Source organism: Neopelma chrysocephalum, unplaced genomic scaffold (genome assembly GCF_003984885.1).
Source record: "Neopelma chrysocephalum unplaced genomic scaffold, ASM398488v2 Primary Assembly neopelma1_86, whole genome shotgun sequence".
Classification (NCBI taxonomy): domain Eukaryota; kingdom Metazoa; phylum Chordata; class Aves; order Passeriformes; family Pipridae; genus Neopelma; species Neopelma chrysocephalum.
This window is the reverse complement of record NW_020897748.1, coordinates 3,127,756-3,148,070: the sequence shown is the minus strand read 5'-3', so window position 1 is coordinate 3,148,070 and position 20,315 is coordinate 3,127,756. Positions and strand designations below refer to the sequence as shown.

Here is a 20,315-nt window from a genome sequence, read left to right as displayed (position 1 = left end):
GAGTACACAGACCTCACCGGAATTAGGCAGACAGACACCTCTAAAATATGTGAGCTGGTTCTTCATAATAACATGAAGTAAACATCAGTAACAAATCAAAGGACACTTGTTTCTTATTGTGGAGGAAGCCTGCCTTCCTTAAAACTATGCTGCCTGGTTGTTCTAATATACCTACTTTGTTCAATTGTAATTAATCACAATTAATTGATGGTGATTTCCCAGAGGAGAAAATCACATATATCAGCAGGTTAGTTGCTGTGCTCCAGCACAACAGAAATGCCCATGCAGCTTGTTGCTCAGGAAAAACTTGCAGTGGATATCAAATGCTGTAATTTGAATTGTGACACGATCTTTGCCAAATGAAATAGCATTTTATATCCAAGCAGCTGTACAAGATCATAAACCAGTGCTGCCATTTTTTAATTCTAAGTCTCATTGCAACATTGCTTCACAATTTGCTGGGAAGGAGGGAGGCCAAGGGGTGCCTCTGAGCAGCACATACCTGCACGATTTCCAGCATCTCTGACTTACTGATGTAGCCGTTCCCATCGAGGTCATACATACTGAATGCCCACTTCAGCTTCTGCTCCAGTTTACCTCTCGAAGTTACACTCAAGGCTATGATGAATTCTCTGAAATCTATTGTTCCATCTCCATTGGCGTCAAAAGTGCGGAATACATGTTCCGCAAACTTAGAAGCGTCCCCATAAGGGAAAAAGTTTCCATATATTTTTTTAAACTCCTCCATGGATAAATGTCCACTTGGACAGTCTCTCAAAAAGCCTTTGTACCACTCCTGGATCTCATGTTCTGTAAAGTCTGTACTTTCTAGCAAATCTTGCATGACTTCAGGACGTAGCTTGCTGTTTTGCTTTCCCATATTGGAGTTAAAATATTACCTGCAGAGCAAAAACAAATGCATATGAATTATTATTAATACTGACTAGCTTGGAGGCTGTAGAAGAACAGTATGCTCTATTCTGAGTTTTCTGATGACAGTTCACTCTTGGAAATCAATCGAAACTTTGGACAATGTCTACCACTATATAGGTATACTCTGAAAAATCAACAAGCCTAATCTACATGTTGATTACCTAGTCTTGACAGTCTGGAGAACTGTGATTACACTGAATTTTTGCCATCCTACTTTGATGTTGAAAGCACGAGGAAAGCGATGGATGTTGCAAACTACAGCTGACCAGCAGCTGGGTGTTGCAGCGCACCCTCCATCCCAGTCACCAAACTGTGTCGAGGACCTGGACTAATGAGATACATTTTTTGTACCTCTGGTGGAAACCAGGCAGGTACAAAGGGCTATATTCCCTTGGTCTTGCTTCAAAACGGGATCAAAGTGCAACTGCAGTGTATGCTGAAACCAGGAGCTCCAAAGCCCTTCTAGACATATCTTTATAGTCAGAATCAAACAGAGCAATCCAGAAATTGCTTCTGTTATTTGACATGGACCAATTCCCATTTTACTTCAAAATGAAGATAAAATCTGAAGAGATGTTATCAGTGGTGGATTCCCCTACCTCAAAATATTACTGTGCTTTTTAATTTTCCTTGTAACCAAAAATTGGATCTATTACTAAGTAATAGTAAACCAGGTGGTCATAGCTGTTTAAAAAAGACTCTTAAAAAAACAAAAAAAAAGGAAGAAAAAGTACCCGGACAACAAAATTGGAAATTCATTTCCCTTAAATTAACCATTAAGAAGTATTTATTGGATACAGGCTCTGTCAAATCATCTTAATTATATTTCATTTAAGGCAAGTTGCTACATATCACATTGTACAGCAGATTTACTAATGACTAATGCCTTTGGGTTTTAAGTTTTGGAGCCGAAGTATGTTGGCTTCAAAAGGCAATATCAGTTTTACTGAAGCTTACCATTATACCTGATTTGTGGGAAGCCACTCTCTATCGACAGAAACCTGCTTGAGAATTTGTCATGCAAGTGACAGTCACAACTAAGATCTGATATATGGATAACTTAAGCAGAATTGCAAAATAATTTAAACAGGACTTTCACACTGTTGTCAGAATGAACTGTCTGGGCCAGAAAAGTATTTATGAACAATGACTGGAGTGGCTGATGAGCATTCAATAATATGTCCTTTCTAAACAAAGGTATCACTTTTAAAAATTGAAGAAGAATTAAGTATCGATACATGTCACAAGCAGCTACTGAGAAATGTACCAGCATTTGAACCTAATCTACTGTTTGGCACTGGGCAGATGAAATTGAGGCTAATTTTTTCTGTGATGAGAAGCTCCCCTTCTCCTGAAGGAATTTGAACTCCCCAAAGCAGCTAGAGGGCTGACTTCCTTATTTCTTCTGTTCTTGGACCAGAATGACCAAAAAGCTTTATTTCTCCAGGGGAAAAATTATGGGTTCCTCCATAGGTTCCACTGATGGCTGTCTGGTAACTCGATATCTAGTCTGGGAACTAGATGTCCTGTCTAAACTCATTGCCTACACAGTTCATGGAGAATGGGCTCCCCTGTTTACAGAGAGGAGGTTGGAAAGGGTGAAGAGTCCTGTCCGATGGGAGCTTCTTCATCTCCTCACCATTTCAGGTCAGGAAATGACCTGGGTGACTTCCTTGATCCAAACAATATCTTTTCCTCCAAAGTGGCTCCAAAACATTGAAAAGTGGAAGACACCACCTCAAAGGTATTTTTTTCTACTGCCTTTCCTCCTTTTATCCTGATCAAAACACACCACTGTACAGTTTTTAAGTAATCCAAGCTCTTAATGTCCTGAAAATAGCATATAAGTCCCTGTTTTATAGGCCCAGTCCAACAGCTGCCGAGGCAGCTGAAGGTTGCGTGGCCTTCTGCGGTTGTTGGATGGGGCCCACAATAAACAACCTGGGAATTAGCTGAGCGAACAGATTACATTAGGGCAGCCAGAGGGCTTTATGTCAGGCAAAACAAAACTATCAGGGTCTGCCAGTGGGATGGAAAAGCAACTGGACAAGTGAAGTGGCTAGGCTTAGTTTAGAGTGGCACCAGTTTAACAAAAAAACTCCCAGTATAATCCCCAGAGTAGATGGCAGCTGCCCACAGCCCCAGTCAGCAGATCTTCTGCAGCCTCAAGAGCAGAACAATTTCCAGACCACTAGAATAGGGAGGGAAGACTCCTGACAAAGGTGTAAATCAGCAGTAGTAGGAGTGAGCTGGCATTAGCCACATAATTCCCTCCTGGTTTTTAATGACTCAAACATTTGAAAATGGAAAACTCGACTTGCACATTTCCAGTCCAGAGTCTTCTCAAAAATAAAATAGTGAGGTAAGGTGCAGGCAGTGTTCTTCAAGAGGTAGCAAATAAGACTGTGTTTCAGTCAAAAAAATACTGCCTTTATAGCCACACAAGGCTGTAGGTGCAGCATATTTTTACCAAATAATAAAAAATACAGAAGAGAAGGAGGCACTACCTTGCAGAACATCACAACCAGAAAAAATGTATGTTCTCCAGGCAGAAAAGGACAGCTAACAACACATGACTTGCCATCCAGGATTGAAATCCACAGCCACTGTGATGCCAGGTGACGCAGCCAAAACCAGTAGCATTATTTCTGAGTCCACTTGTGATGAATTTGTATCGTGTTCTTTGCCCTCGTTCCTTATTAATAGGTGGTATTCTAGAAACCGTCAAAATGGGATTTATTGTGCCCATTCTATCAACAATAGATCAAAATGCTTTTGCAGTCCAAGTATAGAAAATCCTTGAAGACACTTGAAGATCCTTATAATCACTTCATAGACTGCTGCCTGACTCTTCAGGATGGATTAGATTATGGGCAGAGTGCAGTGAGCTAAGAGAATGTCAGCCAACAATAACAGCAATAAATGCACAGAATGAAATAAAATTGAGCCTGATTTTAGGCATTTTTTCCCACTTTTTCACCTCTGCAGATCTATCAAATTTCTAATGTAGGACTAAATGTTGTAAAAATACAACAAGTAAATAGTACACAGCAATCACAACGGCAAAGTAAAATATTGACAATACTGAGAAATGGATGTTGTAGGTATAAAAAACCTGCAAATTAAGCATTTAATAATTATGTTTAACTCCATTTCTACAATTTCTTCCTCTGATACAACAGTGTTAGACATAATATGAATGACTTGCTAGATATAACAATATATTAAAATACTAAGGTCCTAATTCTTAAGGCAATATTATTTGGTAAAAAGAATGTAATGTGTGTATGGTTTGAAGAGTTGATACCATTTCAGCCAGCAACTACATAAGATCAGTAACTAAAGCATAACTGCTATGCAGTTGCAATGGAAAGAATCCTTGTTCACTGATTATTGTAGGTAATGTCATAGGCAATGCTCCTTAAAGGAAATATTTAGAGTTTGTTCTATTTAGGTCTAGATGCGGCATTTTTAAGATGATACTGAAGACAGAGCTGGTGGACAGACAACAGGCCTGTGACAATTCAGCGTAAATAGCCACTGACACTGCACCAACTGGCTTTCTCTGCAGGGGAGTATGTTGTGTGCAGGCAGGACAGTGATGCTGTTGGAGCCTTCTCCTCAAACTGGAAAGACTGACAGGACAGAAAGGTAATGAACACCTCTTCCATCATGTGTCTCTTTGTCAGCAGCTTGCTGCTGCTCACAGAGTTGTTACCTCAACCTGAAACCCCAGGGTAAAACAAACTTATTGTCTGCTTAAGCAACATCCTCACAGGAGCTGGGAAGCTGCAGCAGCCACGAGCACACAGCTCTTGAATTGCTGCATGAATGCAATGCAAGAATCTAGACGTATTTCCTTAAAAGACATAATTTTTTTTTGTTGAAGGTTCGCTACAATAAGCAGCTTCTGGGAACACATTTCTAACAGTGCTTTTGCCCTTCAAACTTGACAACCATCATACAAAGAAAACACTATGTATTCTTTTTCTTGATCGAGCTCAGTCTGCCAAAGACAACAAGACATCTTAATTTTTGTTTAGGCTTAAATTTGAGGGGAAGTCCACTGCTGAGAAAAAGTATAATGAGAAAAGGGCTTTTGTTCAGAGAAGCCTTACTCTAAAATTGGAAAATTTAGGCTATTGGGTACTTCATAGCTAAGAGGGTGCAAAGCACCTGAAAGGTGTAATAATCAGCTTGAAGACAAGTCCTGCCTGATCTATTTCCAGTGGGAATAGCAAGGTGAATCACACCACAGGCTTGGATACAGACACCAACTCTGTAAAAGTGAAAGCAGAAAACTTTTCAGAAATAAGCAATGGAACTTCCTTTTTGTGATTTTTGTCTTCAGAAACTGCTCTTTCGTGGTTTCTAACACACAAATTTGACCTGTTTCCAAGAAATAATCTGCTTATGGGTGCAATGCTGTCTTTAATATTTCTAACACATAATTTGAGCATTTCCCTGAGACTAGCAATCGTGGGATTTCAATCTTTGCCAAGCAGCTGTTCAAGTTCCTGATGACTGCTGGAATGAACTAAAGGCCAAGCAGGACAACAGCATCAATCTGACCCAGCTCTGCTACCTGACAGTGGTGAGAGAGCAGCACTCCAGCATGAGTCAGTCCCTCGTGGCAATGCCTAAAGATTAGACTATGGTACAAGTATGACTCTCCACTCACCATCACCGCTGTGTTTTTTCCTCCAGAGTAATGGTTGATTGTTACTGAAAACCTGTATGTGTGACAAGTGGACTCAGATACATCATCTACCTCTCAAGCTGTCTACACATCTGCATGCGGCAAGGATCTCACCTTCTTTCATGTCCTACCCACCAGCAGTTATTTCCTGTCACTGTCTACCAGCTTCACAGCACAGCATATAGGGCTCCTGCAAGCTAAATTATCCTGCCACCACTTTCTGCCACTCCTATTAGTTCTTTCTCTGCCTGTCACTGTGCAACTCCACTCCATCACAAGCTCAAAGAAAGGGTGCTGCTCTGTCCTGGTTGAGCAAACCTTGGATTGACCCTTACCCTGCAGTAAGTGGGGGGATGTCAGGGGAGACTGCAGTGCATCTCAGAGCACAGGACTTTGCCTGGGGATGTGTCCGCAGGGATTCCAGGCCAAAATTTTGCTGTGTTATCAACACTTCACAGCATCAGAAATACGCTCTTCCTTCTCCTCTGCCAGCTGCTATCATTGCTTGGTAAAGCTTTAGATACCAAATACCAGTTCACCAATTATAGCATGTGGCAGTCTATTCAAATTCTGTTGTTATTTGTGATCCAGTGTACTTAAACTTCCAAATGCATCTCTTGTTCATCTATGCCCGTGTGCTTACAAAATAAGAGAAGTTATGTGCATTTACAGAAGTCAAGGCCTTGGTGAACACATTCTGGCATAAAAGCTCAATTTCTTTCATAAGGTCAGTTATTCCTTTGGACTGTAATACTGTTAACTGATGTACAAGCTATGTAATGAGACAGTTCAAAGCAACAGCTATCTCAAATGATACATTCTTTTCCCATCTGCATATGCTCTTTCCCTGTGTCTGGAACACTGATGTTGCCGCGGTCTGGTCCTGAATGCAAACCCAACGGTAAATGTGGGCAAAGCACCATCTGTCATCATTGAGCTCTTCAGCAAGACTCAGGTGATCAAGGCAGGGACATGTGTTGGGTGATCTCTGATGTGCTCCAGCACCAGGAAACTCTGTGACCATTCCCTGAGCTCCTGAAGAGCAGGTTGGCAGAGCGCTCTTCTTTTGCATTGTTGCCGTTTGGCCCTTCTGGTGCTCACAACTTCAGAGACACCTCCAGTGCTGCTTTGCACTCTCCCATTGGAAATTCCAGTGCCAGTGCAGGATCCCAATAGTGGAACATAGTGCTCTTGGTCACAGCATAGTGCTTTTTGATTATAGCAGCAGCGCTGGGAAGAATAACTTCTCCAGTTTTAGCTTCCTGCCATGAAGCGTAAGTGCTACCTGATCAAGAGATTTTTTTTTTTAATTCTCCGTTCCACAGAAAACTACCCCACAAGCTCTTGGAAGCAGCCGCTTTGTTTCCTTCTGTCCATTTCTAGTTTGTTTTCACACGTTCATCTGAGTAACCAGTGCGGAGATGCTTGCCAAGAAAGGCTTTTGCTTAGTTTTTTTTTAACAGCATCTTGGAACATATTTTTGAAAGAAAACCAAACTTATTAAAAATCACAGAGGGACTTAGCAAAAAAATAAATATATGCAGAATAAAATTTTGAGCCTTGCCACCCTCCATTTATCTGTTTATATTGGCAAACAGCAAACACGGGATGAAATTCATGAGCCAGATTCATTAAAAAAATCTGACATTCTGTTATTAATATTCAGAAGGAGCAGCAGTAAACAGATTTGCAGTGCAGTATAACAAGTACCCAAATACTTCTGGCTAAAACTCTAGCTGACATCAAAGAACAGGAATGAAGACTAATGCAGAAATTAAGATGAAAAAACCCAAGGAAAAGGTGTGGATGGGATCATTTATGCTTTATTTATCAACAGAAGGAACAGGGGACACATGTGCCATCCAGTTGCCCATTGGTACTTCATAACCTGTTCATCACAATAAATTTCACTCATTTTGTATTAGTTTCTTAGTCTGATTCCAGGATCCTGATGTTTTCACTGCTATTACTGTTTTGTTTAGTGACACCTACCTGCTCCTCCAGCCCCCTTATTGGGGATCCTTTCCCTACCAAAGGTGGCCCTAATTGCTCCTTTAACAGTATTTGTTCTGTGCTTTCCTGCTACCCCTGGAGAAACTCAAGACAAGAATTAAAAGCAAAACCTTTACAGCTCTGTGTTTTGGTTGAGGTGGGCAGTGCAAGCAGGAGAAGCAGGAGCAGCTGCATGGAGTTCATGTGTTTTAAACTTGGAGGCACTTATGGATATTGAACATCAAAAGCTCAGGCTCTTCTCCTCCTAGATTTGCTCTGGCAGAGAAATGCTACAGCTGTTCCACGTTGTCTCCTATTCCTCTTCATCGTAATTCCTTTGTGCAGTTTAGCAATGAGGGCTGATGTAGGGGTGAAGAAGGGGGAAGCAGCAGAAAGGCAGTGCCCCATCAATAAATGCTACCACATTACTACCGTGGTCTTCAGCATCAGTGACTTAACTAGATAACAGCCTAGTGCTTATCACGTTACTCTCAGCAAAGCCCACCGTCTCAGCTGGAACTGTTTCGAAACCAATAAGCAGAGTTTCAGCCTCGTGCAGTGAAAGGGTTGATGCCTTCACACCCCCTCACTTCTGCATCACCTTCAGCATCATTGGGGCTTCCAGAAAAGGTCTCTGTTTCTGAAGCATTTCCTGTAAGGCTGAGTGTGTGCTAGGAAAAGAATGACTAGGCATGAGTATTTCTAGTATTGGGAACTGGGGAAAAGAGCATATTACGTGCATTTGTAGAGTGTGGCACATTGTGCAGTGACTCCTCTCACATTCACGTTTAGTAACTCTTTCCATCTTAAAGCCCTGCATTTAGGACTCAGAGATTGTTTGTGAAGCTGCTCCTGAATGAACTTTGGTGCACATCTATCCATAAAGGAGCGTCTGTATTTGCTCATGTGACGGAGTCTGTTCGCTCCACCTCCACCCATCAGATTTTGATTGCATGGGGCAATCAGGTCTGTCCTTAACCTACTGGCAATCAGGTACTTGCTGCTGCTGTGCCAACAGCCTGGCTGTCCCCCAACACAGGGGAGATGGAGCTCCCTTGAGCTTAGTTAAGGTGTAACCTCAGACCAGGGTAGGCAGGCAGTGAAGACACCTGGAAAAGGGACTGCTTGGAGTTACATACAAAGCAATCAGTGTTCCCAAACCCTGCAGTGACTCTCCAAGGTGTAAGTGGGTGTAAATGTGTGCTCCCCTGAGCACACGGTGGGGAATCTGGCAATCCAACCTTTCTCTGGGTCCCGGGCTTTGTCTGGAGTGCTTTGGGAAGTGATGCCACCATCCTATGAGCAGTGTGAAAAATGGTGCAGTAAGTGTTGGACAGCCACTCCCCAGGGCCAGCAAAGACTTCACCCACCCAGAACAGCTTGAAAGTAATTTTTTCCTCCTTAATAAGAAATGGGGAAATAAAAATGAGAAACTAGACAAAAGAGGGAGAACTTATATAGATATGCTTAAGCCTTCTTCTCACACTCACAAAAGGTGTCACTATTTAATTTAATTTCTTCCCAATTCTTTTAGAACTCACAGAATAAAAACCATGCCAATATTCACACACTTTTTTGGTTCATAATAATTCATTTGTGAAGTTGAGAAGCAACAGTTTATGATATGCTGTGTAAAAAAAACCCCAACATTTTGTTCATTAATCCTGGGTAGAACCATCTAAGGTCTTCAAAATAACAAACTCTTTGTCTTGGCAGACTTCAGATGACTCTTTTGGGGATTAGATATATATTTATGTATTTCATTTCTTAAAACTCTATGGAAATAGTATTTTTGTAAAAGTATGTTTGCCTTTGCCTAATTTTGTATGGCAAAGGGCAAGAGGGACTTTGCTAACAGTACATCAGGACATCCACCCCCAGGAGGCTGCTTTTCCAGATTTTACTGCATTCAGCTGTTTCACTAAGCACAGGACATTTGCAGTATTTATAAACATGGGTGTTAATCTGACAGCAGGGGAGCTGGCAAAATCTCCCACCTGTTCCAGCTGGAGGTGACTTTACCCTGAGATTAGCTCAGTTGGTTAGAGCATGGTGCTAATAATGCCAAGGTCATGGGTTTGATCCCTGTACAGGCCATTCACTTAAAAGTTGGACTCGATGATCCTTGTGGGTCCCTTCCAACTCAGAATATCCTCTCTATGTGACCTATTAACATTCTTTCAAAAAAGGACCATATATCAAGAACCACATGATAGACATTTTCTGCAGTTACTGTGTCTCCAATTAAGCAACGTGTGAGCCTAAAGTCTCTGTGGTTAACAATCCCTTTCTGGACCACATTTCCTAAAATACTCAAGGTCACATTTTTCCAAGTGCCCAGTGCCTACAGTTAAATTCGGGCTTCTCAAACGAAACACACCTTCCATTTGGGCACCCATGTAATAGGTGGCTTCTCAAAAGCAGATGTATCCAGTAAACTCAGACCTGCTAGAAAATAGCTCCACTGATTTTGGTATCTAACGAGGGCCTGAGTGCTTTAGAAAAGCTAGCCTTCCTACACACCTGCGTCACTGCTGTTTGTCTTTATCCTGATATTCAAATGTCCAGCTATGTGAAACTGTTTATTCTCCTTTCTTCTGTAGGGCTTCTCTCCTTTGTGTAGGGCACTCACCAGTAGTAACATAATCTTCCCCAATGCACCTGAGCACACCAGTCATCAAACTCATCTAGCAGCAACTTCATCAGGTTTCTAATCTGTCCTACATCTTGTTTGGTCCTTTTATGTAACCATATATGCAATACCTTGGTGGAGGGTAGTGGAAACTAAAGCAGAAAGCTACTGTTGCACAAAGTAAGACGAGAAGCTGATGTGAATTCATGATCTTGATTTTTTTATCTTTGTAAATAAATAGCATGTGACTCCCAAAGAGTGACATTCGTGCTTAGTCTACCCTTAAAAAAAATTAACAGATGGTCTCCTATCCCACAGTAGAGATTTGGTGTTGACAGAAAAAAAATGAAAGCACAATACTGGAAAAAATGGAGCCATTAGCTGGCAAACTGGATATTTTTAAAGATGTTCTTATCATAGGGAAAGAAATTATTGCGGAGGTTCCTACCTGGAGAGTAACTGTGAGTTTTTGTTCCATATTGAAGAGAGTTAGTGGAACTTTCTCCAGGAAAGTAGGCAGCAGAAGAGTGGGAGTGGGAGGTTCTGGCAGCCAGGACCAGAATTTTGCTAAGGAGATGGAAACAAGATGCACAAAGATAATGTCACAGTTTACAAGTTCATAAATATGAAGGTCCACACCAGGGATGATTTGTTCAGCACTTAGCACTGGACACAAGGGATTTAATATAAGAGGGATCTGGATGACTAAAGAAATTTTGTGGGAGTTGCAGGAATTTTTAAAGCAGTCCTCAAGGAAGTTTCTAAACTGAAGATATTGCATTAATTTTCTCTTTGTGCATGCCTTATTTCTGAGAATTTTTATGTCCTTGAACTTGTAAGATGATCCTGTGAATTACTCGCCCTGGATCAACAGCACTATGTGAACATTTTTTCAGCAGAACCCACTTCCATCAGGTAATGCAGCTTAGCTGAAATCATAATGTTTTGTCACATTGAAGAAAACAAATGCTGGGAAAATGTCAGACTTTATTGTTTCAACTTAATATTTTCCTTTTAACAAGGCAAAAAGGATTCAGTGTGACTTTAATGATTTTGTTTTGGCATTCATATTAGATACTAATTTTAGAATTACAGTAGTTTGATATTACTGAGAAAACAATTAATTTCCAATGAAGTGAAGTAACTCAGTGTTTCCAGGTCCTTTTTAACTTCCATCCCTCTGGGAAATTTTGATGTTTTGTTCCAATTTGCAGTGAAAATAAATATAAATGTCAAAATTTCCTTTGGAATGGGAATTTCAGATTCTAACCAGCTCTAATCAACAACAAAGCCATCTGCTTTGTATTAATGACTTGGGGCAGTATGTAATGCTGCAAAACAGGGTGATATTCTAATGCTCGGCATAGCTCATGGCAGTCATTGACATATGGCAAGTTTCTAGCTTCTAGTTGTCTAGGGGAGACTGAGGCTGGCCACTTCTATTTTATTCTTCATGCTCTATTGCCAAGTTCACGGAATTCATCATTCAAATCCAAGATTTTCCTGTGAATGTATGAGAAAACATCCTCCCAGTGACATATGGCACAGCCTACAGCTCCTACATCTGAAAGGAACTTGTAATTCCCAAATTGCAGTGCAGTAAGCTACTTCCATTTTACAAAGGTTTTAAAATGATAATTTAAATAGAATATTTGCTCCATGATAAATGCCTAATTTTGAATATTAACAGTAAATTAAATCTGTTTGATTTCAAAGATAACTTCAACCAAATGAGTCACGATATGAATTGTATTTGAGAAGTTTTGTTGACATGAAAGACTTTAGTACAAACAAAATAAAGCAACATTTTAATTTTGGTTTAAGACAATTCTTTGCTATTTTTCCCTAAAACCTCTTTGCCTTCACATTTGTAACCTCCATGCTGCAGATAAGGTGTGGGAAAACCACATAACTGCCCCCAAGCTGGCCCAGCAATACAGTCACCTCTCTAAGCTCGGCCATGGACCCCAATTCAGATGCTTTGTTGTGCCCCCTGAAAAGTTTCCCACAGACAAGAATGGGGTTACCTTTGGTGATGACACTATCTCCTCTTTTTTTTAACAATCTGATGATTACTCAAGCCACCTTACAGCACCTGCTTCTTCCCCACTCTACAAAGACATCTGGCCTGGGAGGGCTGGATCTAGGGGTGTACAACAGGCATTTAATGTGGAGATGCTGCTTTCTGTTCCCTCTGAGCATCATTTGTGTACAAACCTGAAAAAGCTTAGCTTGGGAAACTTTGCTTGGATATAATCTATAAGGTTACTGGATGAAGATTTTGATTTTTATTCACCATGAAAGTCAGAATGACATCTAGTCATGACTACATGCCGTGAAAAACACAGACCCGTGTCTTACCCAACTGCTATTTCATGCATAACACAGTGTGCTGCCTGATTTTAGAAATTACTCAACAGGAATGAATTTGGGAGTTTGAACAACATGGTAAAGGTCGGTAAGCAAACTCCCTTAAGAGGCATAGAAAAACATTTGACAAATTAAGTGCAAAAATAATTTGCCGTGCTCCTCTGTCTGTCTCTCACACGCACGTAAACAAATGTTTGCATAATCTTGATATTCTTACTATTACTTGCTATCAGTAAACAAACCCCTGGCAGTTTTCAACATTAAGTGTAGGTAGTAGCCATTCATATAAACAGTACTGTTTTACAAAGGAACCTTTGAAATGGCACTCATCATACAGTCATAATCAGAGTGTAGTAAGAAAATTGTTCACAAGAATTCAACAGTAATTATTCACATGTTCATAGCATTACACAAACTACAATGAGAAATACTGTATAAAAACCAGGACTGAATCTGGATGGAAAAATATGAATTATCGATTGAAAACTCTCTTGCCATCGCTGACAATTTTCTGTAAATTCAACTAAGATTAATTCCTCCACAAAAGAATGGGTTAACAGCACTTCTGCCTTCACTACTAACATCCTCCAAGGAAGTAAACAAAGTCCACCAGACAACTGTTTTCAAACAAACGAACTGTTTTTTCTCCTGTGAACAACAATTTGTATCATTGTTGTAGAAAAGGAGAAGTGGCAGAACCAGAAAACTTTTTTCCAAAGTTTAATTCTAGGAAAACCAGATTTTATCCAACACGGAATAAAATGTCACTATTCACCACTTCCTAGTGACTGTAAATAAACAGAAATGCTGATCCTATTACATTTTTAGGCTGGTTTACTTTTGTCTCTTTGCTGTTCTCAGGATGTCAGCTTCTCTGACATTTCTTGTATGTGACTTCTAGTGCCTCTCCGACTTTTCATTTCCTAGGACTTACTCATTGTGTTAGTCTATAAAAGTTTGTCCTTTCTTTGATGTTTTATTTATCCTTTTCCCTTACCTCTTATTTTTCACTGCTATTTCTTAGCTTTCTAAAACAAATACAACTTTTAAACTTTTTCTATTATCTTTGAAAAAAAAAATTTCTCTTACATTTTTCTCTATTTCCTATGTATGTCTATTCCTTCTATTAACATTTGCAAATATTGGCATTTTTCACACCATATCCTGTGTCAAAACAGCATCCTAACAATGAAATATATTATGGCCGAAGCAACAGGGTTTGGAAACCTTGGAAGGGGTAATCTACAGGCTTAATCTCTGTGTCTTTTTCTAATTAAATCATCCAAAAGAAATACATAAGGAAGATGTATTTGGTATCTAATTACTAGAAAATTATTACCATTTCATCTACCATGATTTGCCTTGCTGCTTTTGCCTTCATGGCAGAGATCTGATTCTTTTCCTGGGAAGCATTACTTTTCAGACATGGAGAGGAGTGGAGATGTATGCAAGTATGAGAGATGCTGACTCTAATGAGAACATTTTGCCTTTAGCTAATGGAAGATTCACCAATTACTTGATGGCCAATATTTCAGATCCCTTCAGTGCCGTACGTTCTTATGTAATCATAATCTCACTGATAGAGACTTCTGTCTCTGGCATTATTTATTCCAGTATCTTTTCTTGCTCTATATGCCCCATATGGCCCATTTTTTCTACAGTAACCTTAACCTTAACTTCTTGCATTCTCAGTATCACACTTTATAAAAATATATTATAAATATATATATATAAATATAAAATAAATTGCATGTTAAATGTCTCTGCTTGCTACATATAGCTCCTAAGATGTCCTTAAAATATCTTCGGCTGACAATTTTCCCTTCCACATCTTCACCAATAAGTTCTGTTCCAACCCACTCCCCAGATATTCCATACTTCCTCTCACTTCATGCATCAAATATTTCCCAATTCTCTTCTCTGCTGCCAATGTTATGAAAACCAGTGAAAGTCCACTACTTAGAAACAAGATGAACACTGAAGAATTGTTTGTAAAACACCATATAAAATCACCATACAAATCACTTACACAATAATAAAAGCACATCCTGTTCCACCAAATATGTCTCATATCTTGATGTTCTAATGAATTTGCTGGAAAATCACAGTGAGCAAAATAGGGATCCTCCTGTGAATTGCCAAAGGAATCCTCCAAGAAAGATTAAGAAATTGATAACTATGCAAATATATATAAAGACTTCTGATTTTCTACTTGTTTTTTTCCTTATTAAAAGAAGGATATACCTTACAAGGCTCACTGCTTTTTAATGAATGTTCTAGGAAAGGGAGCCATTCATAAAGAAACAGTACATATTTCATTGCAAGGTGCTGTAAAATCTAACACTCGGTTAAATTAAAATAAGGATGTTTTCACATTAGTCTCCACAGGATGATAAAACGGCCACTTACCAACGGTTTACCACCCGGCACTTGGTAAGATTCATTTGATCTCAATCTAAATGAAAGATGTAGCCATCATGATATCATGAACACAGTTCAAACCCACACACATTCATTCATGTGTGATCAGATGGGAACTGGTTTCAGTGATCTCATACCGATTTGTGAAACCTCCTATTAGCATATATTGTCATTACTCTGATTTTTAAAAGGTTGGCAGTAAAATTGGCTTTGGAGTTGGTTTTCAGGCACTGAAATTTAAAAAAAAAAAAATCCCACACAACGTCTTTGGGAGAAAGCCAGAATTTTCTTGGAAGTTTCCCCAGTGAAGGAGTAGGAGTGGGATAGAGCAATATCCTTGATTTTGGCAGCAAAGCTTTCTTCTGGCAACTTCATTAAAAAGCCATTCCACTTTACAAGCCATCAGCAAAGAGCTGGCATTTTTGAGTGCAACTGATGGTCCACCCTCTGCTGACAAAATTAGAAACATCAATAATTCTTAGATTAATTGTTTAGAAAATTTCCAAGAGGCAAACATTTCCTTATTTTTAGACCCTTGTTTTCTTCTGTAGTCAAAGCAGTGGAGGCCAAAGTTCAACTACATGTACTTCACTTAAACGATGAGATCTCTGTATTCTGAGTTTTATATGTGCACAAAAACAAGTGTGCAGCAGTGCTGTGTGGGTGGGGGTGTCCCATGACGAGCCCTCAATTCCCAGTCTCTGAATAAATCCCGATTTATCTCACAGAGACCTGGAAGCAGTCTTCTTGCCCACATATCCAGAGAACCTTCCAGAGGAGTTGAAGACATGGACATACCAGGACTACTAGCAGGGGCTACCAGCTACCAGGAACACGAGTACATGGAGGACAAGCCATGCCCCATGATGTTGGCTAGCCATAATTAAGTTTAGCATGTGGCTAGCAAGTGATAACAAACCTGTATGGGCCAAGAAGTGAGGATACATGCTGGCAGTGACATGGTCTGATGGAGCCCTGGTGCAAGAGTTGTCACCACCTCAAGCACAAAATTGAAAGTTGGGGAGCTGCTGTGAAATAATGCATGTCTCATCACTCAGATTTTCCCTGTTGCTTTTGCAGGAGAAAAACCAGGCCTTTCTAAACAAGTTTCATCTACCCGCTGCTTAGGTATGCACCTGGAAATCCAACAATGGTCTTCCTTTCCGACTGGAGGTCTATATTAGTGCTCCTGAAAGGCCCCACATGTTGCCCCTCAGCAGGGATCAGCAGGTAATTCTCACCAGCACAAAACTTGGGTGTCCTCACCAACTTTTGCATGTGATACGGGCAGAAAAGGCAAAATATTGTAGAACTGGATGAGAACGGTTAAATACCACTGCTAAGAAACTGTGTTTGTGAAGGAGAGTCTTTGCCCACCCGATGAGGTAAAAATCAGTGGACCCTCACAGGTACTTTAATGGGTCAGGTAAAGCAGTCAGCCCCAAGCTAAACACAGGAGAGGAACAGGTGGGCTGTAAATTTATCATTGTTAATGCACTATAAGCTGACAGAAAAGGGTAATTTAGCACATTTGGAGCAAAGTAGGATATTAGTGGAGAAGGAGGTTGTCGCTAACCTCTGTGGAGCAGTCTCATTTTCACTAAAACCCGCTGGTTTTGAAGACTACCGGGGGCTCTGGAATGGCCTGATTTCATCTGATGTTTCTCGGTTCTTGGGACAATTGAATTCAGGTGATGAACAGGGCAAGGATGGAGGCTCCTTGAAGCCAAGTGGGAGACCTCAGGAAAAAATTTGTTTCCAGGTGTGACCTCATTCCAATCTGGGCAGAAATTCTTTAATGATTTCCCCATGTAGATGCCAGCCTGTGACACTCAACAGTGTATGCCAAAGGTACGTTCTGCTTTTTCACAGCATATAAACTAAGGTAATAAAAATATTATCTTCCTTACAAATCTCTTATACTCTTAAACCATCATGGTGACACTTGTTTCACACTATATGGGCAGGTATGCCCATGCACACATGATCACTTGTCTAATTCTTGATTGATTACAATGAAGAAAAGGAGACGGCAACCCCGAATGCTGTAACAGGGCTAAACACACACACCTAGCAGACAAGCAGATGCTCAGTTTTGCCATCATCTTACCAACTAGAAGGTCTGAGTTTTTCATCTATGCACACATGCAGAGGATTTATTTCTTTCTGCCCCAAGGCAGAAGGTACAACTTCCCAACATGTACCGGCCATGTGAAGACATACCTCCAAATGCCCTCTGCGCCAGGCAGTATGTAGGGCCTTACACTGAGCACAGCATGTGCTGCCAGCTCCCCCTGGACAATCACAAGCATGGACATCCCAGTATTTTACACATTTCACCTAGAATCTAATTTTACTCTTTATTAAATACCAGTCCTTTCAGGCACAGCTTTGAAGTGGGCCCAAAGTAAACAAGGGTGCTCAGGGAAGATAAGACAGCTCAGGTTTATCTTTAAAGTATTCTTTCTTCAGAATATGCGTGAGATGCTCAAAGAAAGGAGCCTCTGTATATGAACTGTGAAAGTAGTCTCAAATAAAAAAGCATCATTCTGTTGATTTTTTTCTGCAGAAGTCTATCTCGGTAGATTACCACTCTCATATCCATTGAAACCCATTCATTTACAAAGCTAGCTGATAACAGAAGCATATTTAACTAAAACTTGACTGAAAAATGTCTAGAATAGTTCTTCCACAGAGGAAACTATGGCTTCTCAATGAGATGACCTTCTAGAAACACACTGAGACCCTACTGAAAGGTGCATTGTAATCACCACAAAACAAGGATGCATCTTCTTTCTGAGAAAGACACATAGATTGGATTGTTCAAAATAGGAAGTTCTTCAGATAGTTCTTAAGATAGTCACAGGACCATACTCAATTAAACAGGCAAAGTTACACTTTATGGGACAGTAATGCATGTAAGGCCCTTGTACACTCAAACTATTTGGCGAGGGGGGGAAGCTGAGATGCAATGCAGGGGAGATTCCACCAATTTGCAAGACCCTCTCTACATCTGAGGAAGCACTGAATTAAAGACTCACATGTACACAGCTTTTGAATTATGAGTAAATCCCTCTCTGAAGCAATCTTCCTTATTCACAAAGATTATTCATTCTTGGATTTCTGCAAATACTTTCCAAGGGGGTGTCACAAAAATGAAGCATAATGGAAAGTCATATCTGACTGCATTAATATATATGCTCTTATTGCATGAAAATAAATGCAAACTAGAAGAGCTGAGAGATAAAAGCACAGATTACCTAAATTTCAACATTTCCAACTATTTTACTTTGAAAATTCACCTTTGTCTTTTCATGTTATGTATGTATATGTACATGTATACAATATATGTGTGTATATATAGCATTAACTTAAATAATATAGAAAGATGGACACACTTTCCAGAGAAGAAAACAAGACATCTCCTGATTAGGTTACCAGATAGCTTAGTACAACCCAGAGTGGGAAGCAGGTTGCAGAAGTGGGATGGCAGACTGAACTGTGAATGCCCTGAAGAGAGAACCAAATGGGTCCCTCAGAACTGTTAGATGGGAGAGTTCCAAGGTCAGCTGGCAGAGCTGCTTTGCACAGAACCAACAGCACCTTCACATGACCTTGGGGCTGCAGCTCTGTTGAGCTGCTGCAGTGAGAGATGTGATCAGTCATGCATGGAGCGTGAAGCAGATGTTGGAAGCAAGGCACTTGCTTCTCTTCCATCACCACAAAATAAAAATGTGCCTTAAGTACATTTGACTAAATTGGATTGCCTAAAAATGTGCTGCCTGCTGAATGGACCCCCTCCTGCCTCCTTTCCTGCTTCAGGGTGATTATGTTTCTGCTCTATGTAGGTAGCAGGTTGTTTCTGTCCTACACCGACTCAGTCAGGCTAGATGGCTGAGTTATTTAGGATAAGTCATCAAATTATTTAGAATAAGTCTGCAGCATTATACTATTATTGTAGGAAGAATCAGTTCCTAAAGCCCAAAGCTCAAGCTCTCTATCTGCTGGACTCACTGCCACCAGGAAAATGACACTGACACCTGTGAGAAACAGGCAAATGGGAAAAACTGTAAGGAAATGGAAGTTTTGGATAGTGGATAGTGCACTGCAGGCATGATATAATGAGAGGGGACATATTTAATTACAGAGGCTGCATAGACAAAATCAGCTTTTACAGGAACACAAGGGATTGCAACTAGCAAAGTAATTGCACAACCAAAAATAAAGGCAATATGACAGCCAACCATGGTCAGAGGGGGCTGTTGGGCAGCCAGCCCACTCCCCACTATGGCTGAGAGGCACGTCCATTGCTGGTCAACTCTTCCACTTCCTGCCCTGCAGCAGCTGTGCGGTGAGATCCTGTAAGCATTACATGGTAGCAGGGATGGTGAGAAGCTGCTGGACGCTGACCACATTTCTCATCGTGGGACTTTCTGCAGCCACTGGCCTTGACCTAAATTCCCCCTCTTGGCATCTCAGTTTCCATTTGGGGTTTCAGTGAGAATTCCATGCTGGATCTCCCTTCATAACCTGAGCTCTGCTTTTGAGGGAAAGACAGCACTGTTCTTTGTTTCAGTTTGCACAATATTTAAATCAGTGTTCATTAGCATAATTGTTGAGGAGATTATGATCAGCTTAGTACATGAATAGCTTCAAGTTAGTAGCAGTACTAGCTACAGCAAACTCCACCACCAAGAGGAGCTGAGCAACAACAGCAAAACTATGAACTCTCATAACTCGTCAGAAAGCTGACACCTAGCAGCTCCAAGTCAAGAAAATACTAAAGAGGGAGTTAAACATCATTGGCCTAGAGCAACTGCCTGTGGAAGAGAATGGGAGAGCAGCCTAAATATGGAGATCTGAATTCACATCTCATGATGCACTTCTCTAGGTCATTCACTTTCCCAACACTTCAGTTCACCAAGAAAGTCTTCGGTGAAGAGCTCAGGCACAGAGATACAAAACACATATCCAAATAAGTTTTGGCAGTGAAAGTAGGAGTGGAATGAGAAGTAGGATCCCTTCATCCAAATGTGCTGAAGCCAAACATTCAAAAGTGCCTGCTTGCAGCCATTTTTCCCTGGAAGTGTGCAGACATCAGAGGTTGCGTTTTTGTCACATTTCTCAGTATAAACCAAATTACATACCAGTCTCAGTAGGATTCAGCACATCATACTTGATCTTTCTTATGATCTAGTTGTTCCTTTGGCTTGAGAGAGTATAGCAGGGAGGTGTGCACAGGGAGATGCCAAGGCCTTCATCACATAC

The 20,315-nt window shown here is 40.5% G+C and overlaps 1 protein-coding gene across 1 annotated transcript in view; it reads right to left on the bottom strand.

The window, feature by feature from the left end:
• The window catches only part of NCALD (neurocalcin delta), a 58,370-nt gene that overhangs the window by 16,629 nt on the left and 21,426 nt on the right, over window positions 1–20,315 (bottom strand). The window contains exon 2 of the mRNA XM_027692547.1: window positions 503–899. Coding sequence (XP_027548348.1) covers window positions 503–880 — 378 coding nt within the window. The 5' untranslated portion in view covers window positions 881–899. The remainder of the gene's footprint in view (window positions 1–502; window positions 900–20,315) is intronic.